This window comes from Aedes aegypti, chromosome 1 (assembly GCF_002204515.2).
Source record: "Aedes aegypti strain LVP_AGWG chromosome 1, AaegL5.0 Primary Assembly, whole genome shotgun sequence".
Taxonomy (NCBI): domain Eukaryota; kingdom Metazoa; phylum Arthropoda; class Insecta; order Diptera; family Culicidae; genus Aedes; species Aedes aegypti.
This window is the reverse complement of record NC_035107.1, coordinates 69,380,127-69,401,622: the sequence shown is the minus strand read 5'-3', so window position 1 is coordinate 69,401,622 and position 21,496 is coordinate 69,380,127. Positions and strand designations below refer to the sequence as shown.

At 37.0% G+C, this 21,496-nt stretch overlaps 1 protein-coding gene and 1 long non-coding RNA gene across 2 annotated transcripts in view; one reads left to right on the top strand and one right to left on the bottom strand.

Annotated features, from left to right (window-relative positions):
• LOC5578628 (serine-rich adhesin for platelets) overlaps nt 1–9,043 on the bottom strand; it is a 550,189-nt gene extending 541,146 nt beyond the window's left edge. The window contains exon 1 of the mRNA XM_021839225.1: nt 7,959–9,043. Coding sequence (XP_021694917.1) covers nt 7,959–8,186 — 228 coding nt within the window. The 5' untranslated portion in view covers nt 8,187–9,043. The remainder of the gene's footprint in view (nt 1–7,958) is intronic.
• An 11,505-nt stretch (nt 9,044–20,548) lies between these two features.
• Nucleotides 20,549–21,088, top strand: LOC110674433. The gene is made up of 2 exons (XR_002498859.1): nt 20,549–20,623; nt 20,897–21,088. It is a non-coding gene; the product is annotated as an uncharacterized LOC110674433 (long non-coding RNA).
• The last annotated feature ends 408 nt before the right edge of the window (nt 21,089–21,496 follow it).

Sequence of the window (21,496 nt, the reverse complement as noted above, 5' to 3'; positions counted from 1 at the left end):
TGAGCAAAGAGGAGAACATGGAGTTCGCGGACTTCAAGGAGAAGTACCCCAACCTCAAACTGACTTCGGATCCCACTAAAGCAAGACCATTACTACGACGATGGATGGCTCGTGTTAATCAGACTGCTTAAAAGTCCACTGGAGGAAAGGCCCCTCGTAAGCAGCTGGCTACGAAAGCTGCTCGCAAGAGCACCACAACCACCGGAGGAGGCGAGAAGCCGCATTGCTATCTGCCGGGAACGGTTGCTCTGCGTGAGATTTGTCGTTATCTGGTCGGTCTGTTTGTGGATACCGTTTTGTCTCAAATTCCGAACAGACTCATATTCCGAACACTCGGTTTTTGTATGGCGATGTGGTTGAAATGTTTCTCTGAAATATGTCATCTAATTACAAGGATATGGCAGTCAATTGGGTCCTAAAATGTTTAATGAAATCTTGTTTTTATTTAATAACACGAAAAAGCATGGTACTGTAACTACTTTAGCAATTTTTCCCGCTCAAATAATGGCTATATCATGTTTAAACTTTAATTTAAAAATTTGGTCCATAAATGAACCTTGACACTTTTGATCATGTTTGACGTTCGCTTAGTCGACAAAAACACCACAGGGGTTTTAGTTCGACCACTGGGGTTGTTCCTATCTGACATTTCGTAAGGGACACGGAAAACAAAATACACCCAAAATTTGAGTTTAAGCCAAAAGATGTGACAAAATCTAAAAAAATGTTTTTTGGGCTTTAACCAACGGAAAACATTAGAAAATTGAGTAAACATGTGTTTTTGGCCTAAATTTAAGCGTTTGGCACTAAAATTGGGATAGGGCTTTAGGACCCTATTGCAATTCAATTTTAACGTCTCTCAATCTATTCTACACCTCTGGAATGGCGATGATTCTCTAGTTCAACATCATTAGAACTAGTTCAGATAAATTTATTTGTGAAATTATTCTTTTGAACACGATTAATTCGTAATGTTCGGAATTTGAATCAAGGTGTTCGGAATATGAGACAGAATGAACACAGTGTTCGGCATTTGAATCAAAATGTTGTTGCATACTTTTATGTAAAGTCAATACTAAACAAGCTGAAATAAACAATTTTATCGGCACACCCAACAGCCAACAGTTAGAATTTGCGAAGAAATTGAAATTTTTACTAATATCAGCTTATTCCTATTTATGTAATGCATTTGAAGTCCTTGTTAGCCTTAAGTGTTCGGAATATGAGTCAAAACGGTACCAACCTGTGCGCGATCCAAGCCAGCTGGCTCGTCGTATTCGTGGCGAAAGCGCTTAAATTGAATTGCAGCACGATTTCAAACAAAACGGCCCTTTTCAGTACCACAACAATGCATTCCACGTAAAAGAGTTACAACCAGAGACATTTCAATTAATTATCAATTATAATTTCGGTTGATTTGTTTTCAACAGAGAGAAATTGCAAACAAAGTTTTACCTAGGTTCCCGTCGCTCGGATCGGGCGGCGGTAGCATAGTCTTCTCTGTGTGCGTATTTCGATTTGATCGACACTTTTATACCAAATCAAAACACCAACACACTTAATTTAGAATGCCGAATCTCGGCTTATTTTAACCGAGATCCGCACAGCTGAGTAGTCGGCAAATAAATTTTCTGGGATCTCAGCAAATAAAAGCCGAGTATCAGTAAATCATGCTTCGTTGCTAAGCAACCGGACAATGTGTTAGCTGAGTCTCGGTTAAAATCGGGAAACCGAGATTCGCACAGCCGAGCTCGTGAAAAAAATCTAAGTGTGAACAAATCTGTTGCTGATTAGTTTTAGCTCTTTGTTCAAAAAGTTGCTACTGATCGCTCTAGCATGCATGTAAAAAGCGACGATGCTAACGGAATTATAAATATAATCATCGCTAAATGCGAGGCAAGCCGGGATGGATTCTTCATTCTAGTGCCGTCCGCAATTTATCCGACTCATGTCCACAGGGGAATTTATTTCTTGGCACTGTGATTCTCGAAAAGCATTATTTGGCCCTGATCACCAATCACCAGTAATGTCGCTCTTCACTGTGGAAAATTCTCATAACTCTTTCAAAATGAAATTGTCGTCCTGAAAAGGACGGTTGGGGGTAGTCACCGTAGATCGAACTGGGTTTTCATTCCATTGTGAAACAGAAACTCACCAAAAGATTACCGAAGACCAAGGTGTGTGCATTTTACTCTGTAGCCAGAAGAGAGGATCGATGAGAGAATAGAACGCGCCTTGCCGAAGACCATTAAAATGCGCTCGGTAATGGATCATTAAAATAGCCAAAACGGCCGCTATGGGAAGCATAGATAGCGCCACCGTAGCCTTGTGTGTTTGACAGAACAGCACTGCCCATAACTGCATAACAGTCACATTCGACATTTTTGACAAATTGGAGTTAATACCATGGAGAGTCATCAAATGATAAATACTTTCGATCAACTTACTGAAATCTGTGAGTTTGTTCTAGAAAATTAGAAAAAAAATAGCAAATTGTTTTGTCACATTGGTGAATATAACCGCATAACAGTCACATTGAGATTATAAATGAGCCTCGTAATATAATAGCAATGAAATTTCCATCAGAATTATTTTCTGGCTATGCACTTAGTATGTGATATGAGTTGTACAAAATATCAGCCTCAAATAAGCACTGTTGAGTTCCTGGTAATTTTTAGAAATTTTAGTTTCCTCCCATACTGCCATAAAATGCACACTTGGTATTCCATTTACTCAATGCCTACTTTTGTCGAATGTTACATAATATGTAACATTATATGCAGTTATTGGCAGAGCAATGCTGTCACAATGTTAAATCCCATATACAGTGGCGCCTTTGTTTTGATGCGGTGAGCACTGACAAAAACTATCTTCAATGATCCATTGTGTGCTCCTTGTCCATCCTTGCTTTCGATGGTTTGCTCACTTCTCCGACGGCAATTATCAAGGTTTCTGGACGCATTCGATAGGCTAGCTGGACTTCCATGGCCATGATGACCGATTTCACGGCACCCGCAGTATTTAGATTATGAATAAACAGCAGAAGCAGCAGCAGCGACGAATATGTAAAATTTATTCCGATAGGAGTCCTTCTCCGGTTGCTGGTCGACGATGAACTAATTTACAATGACGTCACGCTGCTTCTTCCACCGGGAAGAAAACCTTTTACTGCGGGCTGTGTTTACAAACAATGAATGATTTCGTTATGCATTCATCCACTTCTTGTTCATCCGGTGAACATTCGTTTTCCGGATGTTGGTCCGGATGTCATTTTATGTAAACATTGCCCGCATTTAGAGCAGAAAAGAAAAAGAAAAACTAGGATAAAAGAAGACCGTGGATAAGTCCATTGACTGATCCGCGAGTCGCTGATTGGAGTTTGGCTAGCTTCGACTGAACACGATAGAATCAAGAGGAGCAAGAAGCAGACCGAAAGGGGCGTTTCCCTTTGAATGACGAAAGTGGCTAAGATATCGCTCGATGATGTCTGTGTCAGAAATACACAAGAAAAATGTGCTTTTCTATGGAAAATAAGACGTACCTCGATATTTCCCAATTTTTCAATAGTTTGGTCATGAAAATCAATAGTTTTCATTGTTGGAGTAGATTCGTAGAAAGATTTCCAATCGATTGATGCAAGAATCTTGAAAATCTATCCGGGCGTTAGTAAGTTGTTAACAGTCAAAATCTAACCACTTTTCGTGACGCGAGCGATTTTTCGTTTTCCGAAATTGTACCCCAGTATGTTGCCGTAAGACGTTATCCAACGTCAAAAAAAAATCTAGTTGGCCTTAACAGACTTTTAAGAAATTCAAATCGAAGACTTGACTATTTTAAAGATAATTTACACCGTCTTCAGGCAGAGGCTGCACAGACTGAACATAACTAACATTAGACAACGGACACACGGAACGACCAGTGGACCAATGAATAATTTTTCGTTTGACGAAAAGTTTTCTCCGACTGGGGCGGGAATCGAACCCACACTCCGTAGCACGAAGCTCACCATTTCAGCAATATCACAGCGCAATCTTAAAAATTTAAGCGATATCCCCACAATTCCTAGCGGCATATTTATATCAAATCCCTAAGCATTCTAGGCGGATTTCTGTGGATTTCTATGAAGATGATTCAGCGGACACTTGCGGTTTCATAGCGGCATTCTATTAAATTATGTTGATTTCATATGGGATGGTACACAAATTATGTAACTTGAATTTTAACATATAGTTTTGAATATTTTTTCCAATCACGAGTTCATAAGTTCTAACGGTTTAACTAAAGTGTAATTTTCGACGAAAAATTAAAAACTATGTATCTCAAAATCTGATGGCCCTGCACAAAAACTGTCTTTAGCAAACTTGTTCATCTCGTTAAAATCTACAATTTTGCTGAAGATACTATGACGCTATTCCTTTAATATATTTAGTTATGTAAACTATAAAAAATCGTCAAAAAATTCACTTTAGTCAAACCTTTACTGCTTTTGAACTTGTGATTGGAAAAACCACTCAAAACTATATGTTAAATTTCAAGTTATGTCTGATGTTCTGCCAAAATTTCATTCAAATCGGTCCATAAATAACTGAGATATAGCCCACCAAAGTTGGTAATTTTGTATGGAAAAACGAAAAAGTTGCAAATGTTTTGTCCAATACAATATATATATGTATATCAATCTAAACTCCTAAAACACAATGGAAAATCATTTCAAATTCATACCATATGAAGCCTTTATATGTATTCAACGAATTAACTATTGTTACTATAGGTTCATAGCATAGTCCTAACTTACGGAAATTTGCTTCGAAGTGAACCGTATCGAAGTTTGGTGGTCATATGGTTACGTAGGGATAATGTATCACCATCTAAATGGTATATTTAAAAACAAATATCAAAAAATGAAGTGAGGAAAAAGGGTTCCGAATTTGATACGCGTCCGTTTTTGGCAACTGAAAATTTCGAATTTGTTGCCAAAAACGGAATCCCACTGTATTGTGTAGTAAACTACCCATATGGATCAATGCATGAGTTCATTATTTGACGTTTTAGCGGTGCCATGTTATTTATGTGACCATGGCAACCCGTGAATTCGACACCGCTCAAACGTCAAAATAATGAACACGTGCATCGGTCCATATTCCCTTGCTTCTGAGAAAATGAAGCATTAAGCAATGAAGCAAAATTGTGAAAATCAGCAACTCCATTAGATTTTGTTTGAAATGGAGTGTCATTCATATACTGTCTAGTCGAAATGATTTTGAATAATTTGGCATTTAAGTGTCCTTTTTAGTAATGTCATTGTGATTACTCCTGTCTTTTGCGTGAGTCTTAAATGCTAATTGTCGTCAAGTCTTAACAAAATTAGTCTGTTTAGTCATAGTTCTAGTTCATATCGGTATTCTTGTTGTTGTTGAGTCACTTTCCTTGTCTGTTCAACAATTTCTCTTCACTTTTGGGTGACATATGCAATGCTTCACAACGCCTACTTTCTACTTGTAAATTTTGCGAAAATGAAGCTGGAATTAGATTGTTCATACCATTGTTACATAAGAGGTATTTCTTATGATGGCAATGTAAAAACCATATTAAAATAAGATTGTCGCCACTTAAATTTACTCAGTTAATCTACTAGTCAGCGTGAAATCCGTTCACGCCAACTCGACACGCGATTGGCAGCACCCCTTCAGAATTCAATGAAACTTTCTGGATGTCAAAAGTATGTGTAACTAAGATACTTTGAATATTTTGTTTTTTTTTTTTTCAAAATCGATCTAGACTAACATTTGGAAAGGGTCAAAGTTTTATTACTTTTTTATAAACCCGTATAACTCGAAAACGGTAAGACCTACAAAAAAGTGTTGTATGGGGGACTGTCGCGAAATTTCCTGTAAGAGGTATCTGTGGTATTTATGGGGGTTTTAAAACTAGGTTTATGAAATATGAATTATAATACAAAATTTTATGCTTGAGTATATTTTCTCCAATTGGGGTTAAAAATTACACATGAGAATTTCATTGATTATTTTCTCATTCTCATTGGAAGAATTCTGGGAATATCTGTGAGAATTGATGACTTTTTTAGAGGTTTCTGAAGTCTCAGAAAGTATTGCAGTCTAGTAAAAGTCTCTGGAGAAATCACTAGAAGAATTTTTGATGTTTTCCCTTGAGAAATCTGCGAAGAACCCGTTCAATAGTCAAGTAACAACAGTCTTTGAAGGTTTCTCTGGAGCTTCTAAAATAAACAAAACTGCATGGCTGATAGCCACTGAGCTACCCTTCTACGCCTACTTGTCCCTATGTAAACTTTATGGACCGCGGCCCGCGGGACAAATATGCGTAGAACGGCAGTGAGTGCCTTCAAAATATGAATTTTAGAAACTATATGCTCAAAAATGAGACCGAACAAGAACCAAAATCAAGAAAACAAAAATAATCCAAACAGCATTAAGGAGATTGAAATTCTCATAAGATTTTTGTTTTTAATACTCGTATTACTGTATGTTATGCAGGTATTTGCTTGAAGACTACGTCAATATATCGTTCACCTGTCGTCGTGAGAATTTACCCTTGAAATAAGTTCAATATACGTTTGAGAATTTAATCTGGATTTTAAAAGAATATCTACAATACATTATTTTTATTAATTAAATAATTATTCTAAATATTATTTCACAACTTTCTTAAGAACATTCTAGATCTCATACAGTGATTCTTCAATCCATTTCGCTGAAATCAAGATTTCCGTTGTGGGAATTTTTAGGAGCTAAATCAATAATTTCTCCAGTAATGCCTCCACTAATTTCTTAGGGTTTTGAGAATTGCCGTTAAGTTCTTCTAAGATTTCAACCCCAAGTATATTTGCACAAAATTCTACAGGGATTCCTCCTATGATTTCTTTAGAAATTTCAGCAGAATTTGTTTTGAGAAATTTCCCAAGGAAGTTCTAGAAGATTTTGTTTGGAATGTTTTCAGGAAGACAATGTTGGAAAAATCTTCAAACAGAATCCAATAGTAATCTCATGTGAAACTTATGTAAAAATTGCTGTTGAACCCCTGTGATTTAGTGGAGGCATTTCTTGAAAAAAAAATGAACAGAATCCCAGGAGAAACTTACGTGGAAATGGCCGGAATAATTGCTGTAGTATTTGCTGGTGTGAATCCTCGAATGAAGTTTTGAAAAATGTATGAAAATGTAACTTGAAAAATTACGCGATGATTCTCTGGGAAAACTGCGGGAAATGTTGGAGAAATTTATGGAGGAACTTCAAGATGAATTACTGGTCGAGTTTATTTAGGAACTCCTGTAGAAGTTCTTAATAGGTTTCCAGGAATAATCCCTGGAGTAATTTCTGAGATAAACCTATATGAAATGACGAGGAAATTCATATAATAACAGCTGGATAACTGAAATAAACGACGTAGGAATTCCTTTAAGGTTTTTTTAGAAGTTCATGAAAAATAACTTCACGAGTTTTTCCAAAAACTCTGGAATCAACTCTTGGGGATTTTCTTGAGAAAATTCTTGTAGGAAACTTCATAAGACTTCATAATTACTAGAAAAATAAATGAGAACTGAAATTGTTGGAGAAATCTCTGAAGGAAATCATAAAACAGCGTTTTGAAAAACATTCAGAGTAATCCTTGTGGAAATTCCTGGCTAGGTATTTCGAATCAAAATTCATTGCAGATAGAGGGAAAATAATGACCTTAGAGACCATTTTGGCTAGAAGAAAGACTTCAGAAACCTTTCATTAAAAAGAGACTTTTTAAAGACTTGCATTGAAACAGTGACCAAAAAGACACTTGTAACAAGCCCAGAGTGCGTTCACTCAGAAGAGGATCAATACAATTCGCTTTCATTTTTGAAGTTTAAAAAAAATCGGATTTACCTTCAATTTTCCTTATTACTTCCCCACTATCCCCTTCCATCGTCCAACCCCTCATCTTAGACTTACCTTTCCATCATAAACCAGCGGCGGCAGCGAGGAACATGCCCGTTCTTCCAATTCGTCCTTGACCTGCAGCTGCTCGGCAATCCTTTTGATTGCCCCTCCAGCGCCTCCGTAGGCGAATCCTGCTCCCACGGACGCCCCCTCACTTGCCAGAAGATGCTCCGCCCTACCGATAGTCACCCCGGACGAAGAAGAACCGGAACCCGTTTCGTCTGCGTTACTTCCGGACATGGTTCTCCTTCTGCGTCCCACTGCTTCCGATTTCACGGCTTCTACTAAACCCAATTAGGGGTGCTTCTTCTACGGCTACTTCCAAGAAGACGACAAAACTTGACTCGTTTGGAAAAAATACTCTCATAATGGACTTCACTCTTCACTTCAGATCCCACAGAGGATGACGACCGTAAACGTCATCCGCCCAATCCCTAAGCTGCTTCCATCATCGCTTCCAGGCTTCGTTTCATTGCATTCCCTAATCTGCTTCTGCTTCAAGAGATAATTTCCCAGACACTACGTGCATAATTTCACTTCTGCACCCCTTCTTTTTTGCCAACCACTTGCGAACTTTTTCTCTTTTTCTTGATTAATCGCGAAACACTTTCCAGAAAATTTTATCTCTAAAGAAGCCCTTTGGAATGATTCACAATAACCATTTTTTCACTGGCACTCTGGTTGGACCTCTCGGAATCGACGGAACCAAACTCCCAGTTCTGGGCCACTTCCCTTCCCTTCCCCCAGGGAGAAGTCACAAAAAGCCGAGACGAGGAAATCGACACTTTCCAGCGATGCGAAATTTTCACCCCAGCAAATTTGGGAACACAAAACCGACGACAGAATCAAAATCCTTCGCACTTGAGAACTGCGCGACGGCGACGACAACCAGGACGAGGATGATGCAAATCTTATTTTATTGTACGACGGGAATCCATCACGATTATTAATTTTTGCACCACAGCAAAAGCAGAAGATTCACCAGACGAACCAGACCCAGACGGACACAAAACGAAAACGATCCGCGATGAAGAAGAAAATGCACAATCGCCTTCCATCGATGAAAAAGGGCGACTTTTGTGATTGGTTGGCTGCCAGGCGAGGATTGACAGCTGACTGACAGGTGAGTCGACGAACAGTGGGTGACGTTTGGGTGAAGTCGATCAACGGTACAGGGGTGGGAGGTGAAAAGTGGTGTCGGAGTTTAAATGTGCACTGAAACTGCGTCTTTTTCCATACTTTATGGTTGGTATCCACTTCGTAATGGCCGGTACGCTGATCATAAGTACTGTGCAAAAGGATAGGAAAAGAAACGGTCAAGGAATGATTCCGCTACCGAAATTACTTGAGCTGTACGCTGCTGAGAAGTAGAGCTGATTTCATAACGTTGGTAACGCCTGCTGTACAAATCAAATGGAGCTGTCACTTTTCCTTACGGAAAAATGTGCCGCTCAATTATTCCGCAAGTAAAAGTGACATTTCGCTCATACTGGATCAGTTGTCAAAATTACTTCGGTAAAAAGGAGAAATTTTACTTGAGTCCTTTACGTTTCAGGTGCATACTACGCATAAGTACTGTGTAAAAGGATAGGACAAGTAATGGTCAAGAAATACTTCAGTTGTTCAAATTACTTGAGCTGTATCCAGTTGGCAAGTAGAGCTGATTTCGTAACATTGGTAACGCCTGCTGTACAAATCAAATGGAGCTGTCTATTCCGTACGGAAAAATGTTCCGCTCAATTATTCCGCAAGTAAAAGTGACACTTCGCTCATTCTGGATCAGCTGTCAAAATTACTTTGGTAATTAGCAACAAATTCTAGCGTAACATTTGAAAAGGGCCTATCTGCAAAACGTAAACATTGAGAAATTCTCAATTGAAGATTCCGTACCATATTTATAATTCCTATTTTAAACCCATTCGCATTTTTACTAGTTTTATACCTGTGTTCGACACCCATTAAAGTCTGTTGCGTGGCCCATTATGTTTCTAATCTCAAATAACACAACAACCAGTGTTGATAGACTCACACTCAAAATCTCAATCAATACGCTCTCCCGTGAGAGCAAACTCATTAGAGATCTGCTTCGCAAATCTCGCGCTTGAGATTTTGATGCAAAATCAACTCAATCAACTCAAACCGTAAAAAATGATTCAGTCGCAAACCCCGGCAAAAACGTGTGAAATCCGAATGTTGTTGTTTACGTTAGAAAGGATTACTATAATTTTACCAGACTAACAAGAAATTATTGCCATGTGTGAGTAAACTGTGGAAATACGAGACGATGAGTCAAAAAGGTGAACCAACTCAACCATGATTTTTTGACTGCTGAGTTGCATGATTGACAACTCACGCATGATAAATCTCAAGCGTGAGTTGTGAGAAATTGAGTTTTTCACAACACTGACAACAACTCGTAAAAATTGTTGAATTCAAACATCATCGGCAGATAGGCCCTTTTATGAATCTTCAAACCAGTTAGGCCCTTTCAGTTAGGCCCTTTGATTGAACATGGTTTCAGTTAGGCCCTTTTATAATTTGCTAATTTTATTGATTTTTGAATTGGTTTGCATAAATCTTGGACAAAATTTAGCGATTATGTGAAAAAACACCATATAATAGCTAAATATTGGGAATTTTCGGTTGGAGATTCAGTACCATATTGATTATTCTTATTTAAAACCTATTCGCTTTTTACTAGTTTCATACTTGGGGAAGATCCAAAAATGACGTCCATCGTTTTTCGGGATTTCTAGAACCCTTCTACCCCCTCTGTCACGCTTTTTCTAATACCCAATCCATGCACTGTCACACTTTCGTACATCCCCCCATTGGAGGAGGCCCCAATTGATGGACGTCATTTTCGGATAACCCCTTGAGTTCGACACTTATAATGGTCTATTACGTGGCTCACAACGATTTGAATTTGAAATAGCACAACAACTTGTAAAAATAGTTCAATTCAAACATCATCCGCAGATAGGCCCTTTTACGAATTTTCAAACCAGTTAGGCCCTTTTTGAATTTGCTAATTTTATTGATTATTGAAGTGATTTGCATAATTCTTTGACAACATTTAATGATTATGTAAGAAAACAACACAATATCATACAAGCTAAATATTGGAAGCTATTCTATACAAAATCAGCAACATATTGATTATTGATATTTCAAACCCATTCACTTTTTTTTACTAGTTTTATACTTGTGTTAGACACTCATTATGGTTTATTACGTGGCCCAGAACGTTAGTAATCTCAAATAGCATAACGACTCGTGAAAATGGTTGCATTCAAATATCATCAGCAGTTAGGCCCTTCAATGAATCTTCAAACCAGTTAGGCCCTTTCAGTTAGGCCCTTCGATTGGACATGGTTTCAGTTAGGCCCCTCCAGTTAGGCCCTTTTATTAAACATAGTTCCAGTTAGGCCCTTTTGGAATTTGTTGATTTTATTGCTTATTGAAGTGATTTTCATAGTTTTTAAATAAAATAAAGCGAGAGAAAAACAATGTAATAGCTAAATGTTGGATATTCTCGGTTGAAGGTTCAGTACCTTATTGATTATATCTATTTCAAACCCATTCACTTTTTTACTTGTTTTATACTTGAGGGCCTTCCTTAGCCGAGCAGTTTAAGTCCGCGGCTACAAAGCAAAGCCATTCTGAAGGTATCTGAGTTCCATTCCCGGTCGGTCCAGGTTTTTTCGTAATGGAAATTTCCTTTACTTTCCTGAATATAAAGTACCTTCGTACTTGTCACACGATATACGAATGCGGAAATGGCAACTTGTCAAAGAAAGCTCTCAGTTTATAACTGTGGAAGTACTCATTGAACACAAAGCTTAGAAGCAGGCTCTGTCCCAGTGAGGACGTAATACCAAGAAGAAGTATAAGAATTCTTGCAGGGCTGTTACAAAAACAAACGAATTTGTTTTTGTGAAAATCGCGACTTTTGGAACTCGATCCACAACTAGAGGCAACAAATAAAAATTAACAAATACAAATTATTCAAAATTTTTAATGTAATTGATTTTTTTTTTCAGGATAAAAAATCAGTTTTTCAACTAACTTTGCATTAAGATTATGATAAAACTAGTAAAAAAGAGAATGAGATTGAAATAGGAATCAACATAGTACTGAATCTTCAATAAAGAATTTTTATTAATCAATGTTGATTTTCTCACATTCCTAATCGATTGATTTTGATCTAAAACTTTGAAAATCACTTCAATAATCAATAAAATTAACAAATTCCAAAAGGGCCTAACTGGAACTAAGTTTAATAAAAGGGCCTAACTGGAGGGCCTAACTGAAACCATGTTCAATCAAAGGGCCTAACTGAAAGGGCCTAACTGGTTTGCAGACTCGTAAAAGGGCCTATCTGCCGATGATGTTTGAATTCAACCATTTTCACGAGTTGTTTTGTTATTTAAGATTTCAAACGTTATGGGCCACCTAGTAGACTATTATGAGTGTCGAACACAAGTATAAAACTAGTAAATAGGAGAAAGGGTTTGAAATATGAATAATCAATATAGTACTGAATCTTCAATAAAGAATTTTCAATATTCAATGTTGACTTTCTCACATAATCGATTGATTTTGTTCTAAAACTTTGAAAATCTATTCAATAATCAATAAAATTAACAAATTCCAAAAGGGCCTAACTGGAACTATGTTAAGTAAAAGGGCCTAACTGGAGGGGCCTAACTGAAACCATGTTCAATTAAAGGGCCTAATTGAAAGGGCCTAACTGGTTTGAAGACTCGTAAAAGGGCCTATCTGCCGATGATGTTTGAATTCAACATTTTTTACTAGTTTTTATGTTATGTTAGATTTAAAATGTTACTTGGCCCAGTAATAGACTATGAGTGTCGAACAAAAGTTTAAAACTATTAGATAGCAATGAGTTTAAAATAGTAACAATCAATATGTTACAGAATCTTCAATCGAGCACTTCTCAATTTTTACGTTATGCTTTTCAAATTTTCACTAGGTTCCATTATGTGAGAAAAACACTATACAATGGCTAAATATTGAAAAATATGGAGGAAAATTAAAAATGCACGGAAGGGCCAATCTGATTTTGATGGAAATTTTCAGTTAGGCCCTTTTATGACCAGTTAGGTCCTCTTAGTTTTTATTATTTTCAGATAGGCCCATTTAAATTTGAATAAAATTACCATTAATAATGCATTTTGCATGCCCGTAAGAGTATGTAGGAGTAATGAACGTAAAAAATGATACGAATAATGAATAATGAAGTTTGTTTACAGTTAGGCCCTTTTCAAATGTTACGCTAGAATTGTACTTGACCGCTCTACTTAGGATGTGGATAGGCCTATTCACATGACGTCTCAAATCAGCTGATCGGGAAGCACTTTGACAGTTCTTCTATGAAAATGACAGGCCCGTGTTAGCACCGGTCCTCCACCGATGTAAACAAATGCATAGACGGATCTGTCACATGAATATACTAGCCTTTACGCGCAACAATTCTAAAGGGCCATTCCATATAAATCGCGACTACACTGGAAAAAATATGCATATCCTGTACACGCTTAAAAAATGTTACACTAGATTGCTTAAATATCATACTAAAACCATATTCGGTCTATTCACTCATTGCGATGCATTTTTGCGCATTAAGCATTGGCTAGTATGAACGGGTTTTATATCGATGAATGATTTTTTTGGTATTATGCATTCAAGGCATAAAAATCTTTAATTCTTTATATTGAATAAAATCGCATAAAATCAACCATTTTAATTAAATTACTGTAAACAAAAGCAAGGGAAACGTGAGGAAGTGAAACCGCATGTTAAGCGTTTATTTTCATTTGAAATCTATGTTGTATCTAATTCTTAACAAGGTGCCTTTGCTGCCTATTGTTAATGCTTCTTCCGATCCTTTCCCGCATTGATTAAGATCTGTTATCCAAATCCTTGCCGCAGTTACTTCCGATTTGCTCACGCTGTTCGGAATGGTACTCCTCTAGCAAAATGAACTGAAAAAGTTATACATGATGAAAAATCAATATGAATACTAAATCGAGCTTACCTTATCGCATCCATTTTTCACCAATTATTTCATATTTTGTTATTTCTGCTTCCCTGGGATTAAAATTCTTCCAATAAAGTTCTTTCAGACATGAGCTGGATATACAATACACTCGCGGATAGAATGATACAATGGCGGTGGCTGGTGATCTACAAAAGCAGCATCAGTCAACGTAAATGCACCATCAGAAATAATTTACGAAAATGCCAAAGAAGTATAAAGTAATATGATTTGCAAGGATTAAAAATCACAAATGTGGTAGAAGTAATAAATATCACTCTAACTAGTATTTTCATGTTTCTCCGTGTATATGTGTAGCACAAATAGATTTTTGCAATGTGCCGATATACATGATGCTTATTTGTGGGACACATACCACGTGTTCATTTTGCAATCTTCAAATTTATGTGTGATAGCAAATGAAATGTGTATGAGAAGGGGATATATCTTAAATGCCTTTCAAATGAAGAATATTGGTTATTACTAAAAAGATTATTATGAGGTAATAAAAGATATTAAAGGTTTTTAATAGCATAATATATCGTTTATTTATTGCCCGTAGCCTGGTTTTAACTCGGAGTACTGCCACAGACTGCACCGTTGGCGAATGCTTTATGGTATGCACCCAGAAGTCCTTAGCAAGGGTTTCTATTCCTATATTTTCAGAGCAGATATGTCTTTGAAACGCTCCCGAAGTCTGCCAACGTCTATTACCGAGCAGTAAATAAAACAACGAATCAGCTAATCAGATCAATAGTTAAACAATTTTACAACTTTCCGCACATATATCAACTTTTTTCGGGAGTTAAATAAGCGTAGCGACTAAATGGAAAATGGCTGATGCAACCTTCTTTGAGATCTGCTAGTGAATTTTCTAGTGTTCATTTTCCATATTCAAGTTATGTGTAAAAGTACATAAATTTTCACTATGTGTACTCACACATAATTAGTAAATTGGTAAACATTATTAGTAAATATTCACATTATATTTGTCGTCGATCGAGTCAATGTGTGGTTGAGTTCTAATAACTATGTGTGAATGCACATATAGAAAATGACTATAATTTTTGCAGTGTAGCATTTTCAAGATTCCAGTACTGAGAATTTGATGAAATAGCGGTAGAATTTTGAGCTTCCTCTGTGAATTTTTAAAAAAACAGCATGTTGAACTCTGATGATGAGGATATGGGAATCTTAGTATTTCTGTGGTATTTTCGTTATTTCGGTAGGTGGAATTCCATGAAATAATAGAAACTCACAATATTGGTTGAAATAGTCGATTTTTTTATATTCTTACATTCAGAGGTTTATACTATAATTGAAGAGTTCCTCTGAAATCTCAGCGGAACTGCCCGCATGAATCTGAACCATATACGTACTACACCAGAAAATCACATTGGAAATGGTTTGGAGAACCATAATCATACAACATTGGGGTAAAGTTTCGACATCAGTGATTAAGGTATTTCGAGATTCAACCATATGAGCAACGGGTTGTTAAGAATGTTTACCGTATTGAATTGCGATTTTTCTCATACATTTTTGATCGATCAACATTATAGCAAACATAATGTCAATGGTCGGTGTGGTACTTGTGCACTTGACAGATTGAATGATAATGATCATTTTTGTATAGAATGGCATACTCAGCTATATACATAACTACCACATCTCCTTTTCTATAACGAGAGATGGTCTTGTATGACATTAAAAAATTTTTCAGCGATTTTCAACGTCGTTCCTGCGTATAATCATTCAGATCAATCCTGTGGTTGCTCTCTTTTATGCACGTTAAGATGAAAATTTGCAACTTTTATTGAGCACGTAGGTCTCTTTTTGATTAATTTTTCACTTGAACCACAGATAATAGATGTTTATGCTAGGACAAAAATCTTCTGAAAACTTGTGTGAATATTCAAACCAAAATTCGTTGAAAACACTAGCGCCGCCACACAACGTATTGCGGCAATCAGTGGTGAATATAAGTATCTTGAAATGTTTCATATTCACCACTGACATTGCCTTGGGAACTTAGCGATAAAAGCGCCACCACGATGTTGCTACTTATGTTGCTATTTAAAAATACCATCAATTTTCTTACACAGTTTCAAAATCGGACATAAACATCTGTTATCTGTGCTTGAACCTTTACTCATCTTTTTCCTTCAATGGGAAATTTATTTACCATAGAAACACGAATTTATATCCGGTTTTGACATCCGTATCCTTTTCTACCTCTTTGATGGTGCGGTCAAATTTTCAAATTTTCTTCTACGTTCCTTGAGTCCATTTTTGCCTTTTCCTGATGGATTTAGGTAAACAAAAAAGTACCGTTAAGGCGTTTCCCTTCATTGAGGCGAAACATTCTTGCCTCCTCCGGATGGATTTTCATCCACCGTTAAGGCGTCTCCCTCAATTGAGGCGAGACTTATTTCTTTTTCCCTCGAGTCTGATCCGATGAGATTCTATCTTTCGGAAAATCAGACGTTTATCCGCTGGTTTATCCGCTGTTCCTGGGTTCTTGCTCATCGCCAATGTGGTACTTGTGCACTTGACAGATTGAATGATAATGATCATTTTTGTATTGCACGGCCTACTCAGCTATAAACATAACTACCACAGTCGGAATAGACCATTTCCGTGAAAAAAATTTATTGGCTTAGGTTTCATTCATTTATTTTATAACGCCAAAAATGGCCAGTTTTGACACCCACCCACCCCCTCGTAACGCATTTTGTATGAATATTCTACAAATTTTGTATGAGCCGTAACATCACGAGGATACCCACCCACCCCCTTTAGCGTTATGAAATTTGTGAATGAGCCCTTATATGCTTTCTGACAACTTACTGAACCAACTTTCCAAAGGGACCGATATGTTTTGAAGCCTCCAACTATTAGACAACAATGAAAAACTTACGGCACGTTAGTTCACCCCTCGGTCCCCTACAATTTATTTCATGGTGACATCACGGAAAACTTTTCATCTCTGTCCCTCTTGCATTAACCTCAAAGCTCTTGAAATTGTTTATTTTTTTTTTTCACTGCTGGAAATACTGGAGTTTCGAGGTTATGTCAGGCGTACAACCATCTATAGCTTTATTTATGTTTTAATATGTTATATATTAGACGCTGTTTTGGTTTGATGGTGACTAATTTGATGATGGAAGCGAAAGATCACCACAAAATCTTTCACAACCATACCATCTCCTTCGCCTGGAGCTGCTGTGATGCTCCAATTGGATATACAAAGAATCTTTCTTTCTTCTGGTTTTGTGGTCGACCGGAGGCTGAGAATTTCACTGCGTAGCAGCATAATGTTTTGAACCTTTTTTGCAACTGTAAATCCGGAAGACTGCAAGATGTCCTCGATTGGCACATACATCATTCAGTTTGGATTCCTCCAGTTTCCATGGTTATTAAGTTCCCTCCAGTTTACCGCCGTCCACGGGGCCGGTAGGGTGCTGCGAATTGAATCCCTTTTTATTTTCAAGCAAATCTTGAAACATGCTTCTTGTGAAGAATTGAGTTTGTCGTATTAGTCCTTCAAACGTCACTTTGAGTTCTCTGTTTATCAAATTTCGCTTCTCTGATCAAATTTCGCTCTGATCGCTCTCTGGAGAGCTTGAATGCGTCCTAGCTCGAATGACTTTCTCATTGTGAAATCGGCTTATAGTGGGTCTGCTAGAAGTTCGTGGATCTATTCCATTTTTATGTGACTGTCAAGGGGTGGATCACTCCTGATGCATCTGATATTTTGAGAAAATTTGATGCATTCAAATGCATTTTAATGTCCACGTCCAGCAAATTTGCTAATCATGGCTTGCTCGAACGTTTGACTGTTGTCTTTGTCGAAGTGTCAAACTTAGCATACCCAAACTTCGGGAAAAACTGCTACACCATCCAAAAATTGCCGAAGAACAGGTTTTAAAACATTTACAGATCGATGGCATTTGGGAATTCACTTCGAATACTTGGATATCGAAGTTCCAAATCTCTTCGTGGATATTTAACACTGGAATCATATTGAAGGGAGAGAGTGAGCTTGCGTGTGTTCTAAGTTCGAAATTCAACAAGGTGGATTTCTTCAACAAGACGATGCGAAAAATTTTCACCGTGATGGTGGACTGTCTGGAATAGTGAATTGCTATATTATCCACTTATCCACAGGGGAATTGAATTTGTTTCACCGCGTAAAAAAACATCATTTCTAGACAGTGGCAATGGTTCTGTTCTTAATTTCGTTTGGTTAGTATCCCTGAAGATGATACTAAGGGCAATGTGTTAGTTGACATTACACTTACTCTAGTCAAGGATCTTTTCCGGTAACAGTACATCCAATAACCTTTAGCAAGACTCCAGGGTTCAAAAAGAATAGATAATATTGTGAACCTGAAGAAGTCAATCTATACGCAAATTGGTCCCCGACACAAATACATAAAAACCTTGCATTCTCCTATCTTAACCTATTGGATTAATATTCTGGCACTTCAAGATCTGAAGAGCAAAGTGAAGAAAAGATAAATAGAAACATTCCAAGTAACCACAAGCATTATAACATTGCACATATTCTACTGCATATCAACAACATTGATGCAAAATTGCTTTAATTCAACAAATTTCAAGAGCTGTCAAGCAATAAAGCGTTAATCCTACATTACAAATGTATCAATGCATTAACATCACTTTATAAATTGTACTGGTGCAATAATATTACTTTATAAGTTGCTTCATTGCTTCATTGTCCTTCTTGCATTAATTTAACTGTAAAAGTGCCCTTTTTCACTTTTAAACTACTTTAATGGTAGGCTTACTGCAATGCAGCTGCATTATATATGCAATGATATAATGCTCCATGGTTACTTGGGATTAATAAGAGTACCCCTCGTATTCCTTATAATAATTAAAGCAAATAAAACGAGTTATTCGATCAAAAATTTTCATATTTTGTCTTGTTCTTTTCCAACCACAATGTGAGTTCTACCACTCGATCCATGATTTGCTGGATAAAGGAGCAGTCAACTAAGTGAGGTTATCCGATCAAGCTTCCATAAGGCAAAGTCACTATAGACGGCGGGCATCCCACGAACTAATCCCTCATGCTCGCGAGTGGTTCCGTTCTGTATACACGCAGGACAAGACTAATGACAACAGTATTCCTACGCTATGGAAATACTTGCTCGATAATCTGAAATAAATAACGATTAGGTAGTAAAATTGAAGTATTTTGTAAAAGAGATACTAATGGTTTACAATTTTCAATATGCCGTGAGGAAGAACAACTAAATTGAAAACAACAAACAAATATGCGTTGCTATAGAAGGTGTCGTTAACGCCACAGCTAAGTTGATGCGAGTGTTGAAAAAATGCATTTGATGCAAATAAATGTACATTTAATGTGCATTGAACAAGTGATCCACCCCTTGGTGACTGTGCCTTTGGATTACAACGCTGAGTTCGTTCAAAAGTTGCCGGAGGAGCAATTGAAAGGATCATGTCGATGGTTTTATTATTCCGGCCGTAGCATACCCCCTCAATCAAGAAGGTGAGCTAATAAGATGTATAAACTCGATTCCTAGCATCAAACCGAATAACATCGAAAACGACGATTCTGATTAATCAATTTCGGAAACACCGATAGCGTCAGCATCTCGAACGCTTCAATTTTAAAGATTATTTGGGTGGCCAAAAGCTAAAAGGAGAAGAAATACCCGCATAGGAAAACACAATTTATCATACATTGAAAACAGTAAAACACTTATTTCCGTTAAGGTTAACGTATTACAAACAGTTGCTTTTATGTTAAACAATACGAAATTCAAAGTTAAAGACCATAAAGAATCATTTCAGTATTAAATACTGAATGGTGACAATTACTTAAACTGTAATGTCATTGTAAAACTATATAAAGCTGACAAACCGTGAGATATTGTTGAAACATATCATCAACGTTCGCCAAATGGTTCACTGTTGTATATCCGCAAACGAGTCCGTAACACACTCACACATGTAAATTTAACTATATGTTACAAATGCTTAACAGTTTGGCGAACAGTTGCACGCGTTGGTAAGTGTATATATTTTAAATTCATTTAGCTGCAAACGCTTAAAACAACTAACAGAACTATGTTTACATTTTCATGAATCAATAGAATTTATCTTACCCTCTATCACAACTGATCCGAAGATCATTTTTGTCCAAATTTATAAGATTTGCGGATGTATCAAGAATTGCGATTTTTGTCGGGACATTGATTCGAAAATCAATATTTTTCAAACAAAATTATAAAAATTTTACATCTACTGTGAGTTGTTTTTAGCGTGTCCTGTTTATTTTGTTCTTGAAGTAAAAAAAAGCAAAAAAGTGAAAATTTTGTAAAAGAGTGCAAATAAATGAAAAAAAAAGTCTTTTTCCACACCAAAAAATCTCTTGTTGCCATGACAAGCCTGCTGATCCTTGTGTGCTGTCGGTGTTATTTGCCCATCACAAACGCTTCATCGTTATTGCAGAAACCGCAGATTTTTCCCCTGGAATCGAAGGCCGGATTTTCTACCATTCTTTGGATTTGCCTTTCCATTTGGACTAATCGAAAACTTCACTCAAAGATTTTGTAAGGTAAGTGTTAGTGACATTGAACAGTGATTGTCTTTACTGGCGTATTAACTTCACGCGGCCTTCGGGAACGACGCGCGGCACTTTTCTCACCCCGTTATGATTCTTATGGGAGAATAACATTACGGTATTTGCTTAAGTGAGGTGCGTCGTTCTCCCAAAGGAAGATCGCGTGAAATTTTGCAAGTGCCCTAAGGAAAACAAACCATCCGCCGCGCGGCGTATACTATGCAAGGAATATGACAATAATATCTGTTTGTTTCCTTTCTCTTATAGAATCTGTACTCCATTTGAGAAGTGAAAGGAAAGCAATGGCACGACATGACTAGACCCTTGGCAATCCGGAAACATATGGAAACGAGTGTAAAACCTCCATCAGGAAAAATAGTGTCCGCAATAACACCATGAACGCTAGTGTGTAATTGGAATCGATGGCAATATGAATACAATTATTATATTTTTACCTTATGTTCGCCTATTTATTTCAAATGAGAAAAACCAACAGTATGGCATCGGGTAAAAATTACAATAAAGCACCATAAAACTGATATTACACATACGTTATTTAATTTAGTACCGACTTTATTGTTCCACTATTTCGATACTGTTTGCTTTACAGTGGATTGTTACAGTATATCGACTGTTCCTCAAACTGTAAACGGAAAAAAATGTTCGAGAAAATCGGCCTTTTTTGTATGGTTACATAACTTAACCGCCTATTCCCCACATTGTTATTTTCCCAAATACCATTCCCCAAACTGTAAAAATCGTTTATGGTATTGTTGGTTTATTGTTTTTTTGGATGTTATATGGAACTGTTCATAAATTGTCGCAAATAGTTGCGGATAGTTTCGGAAACAGTGGTTGTATTGTTTT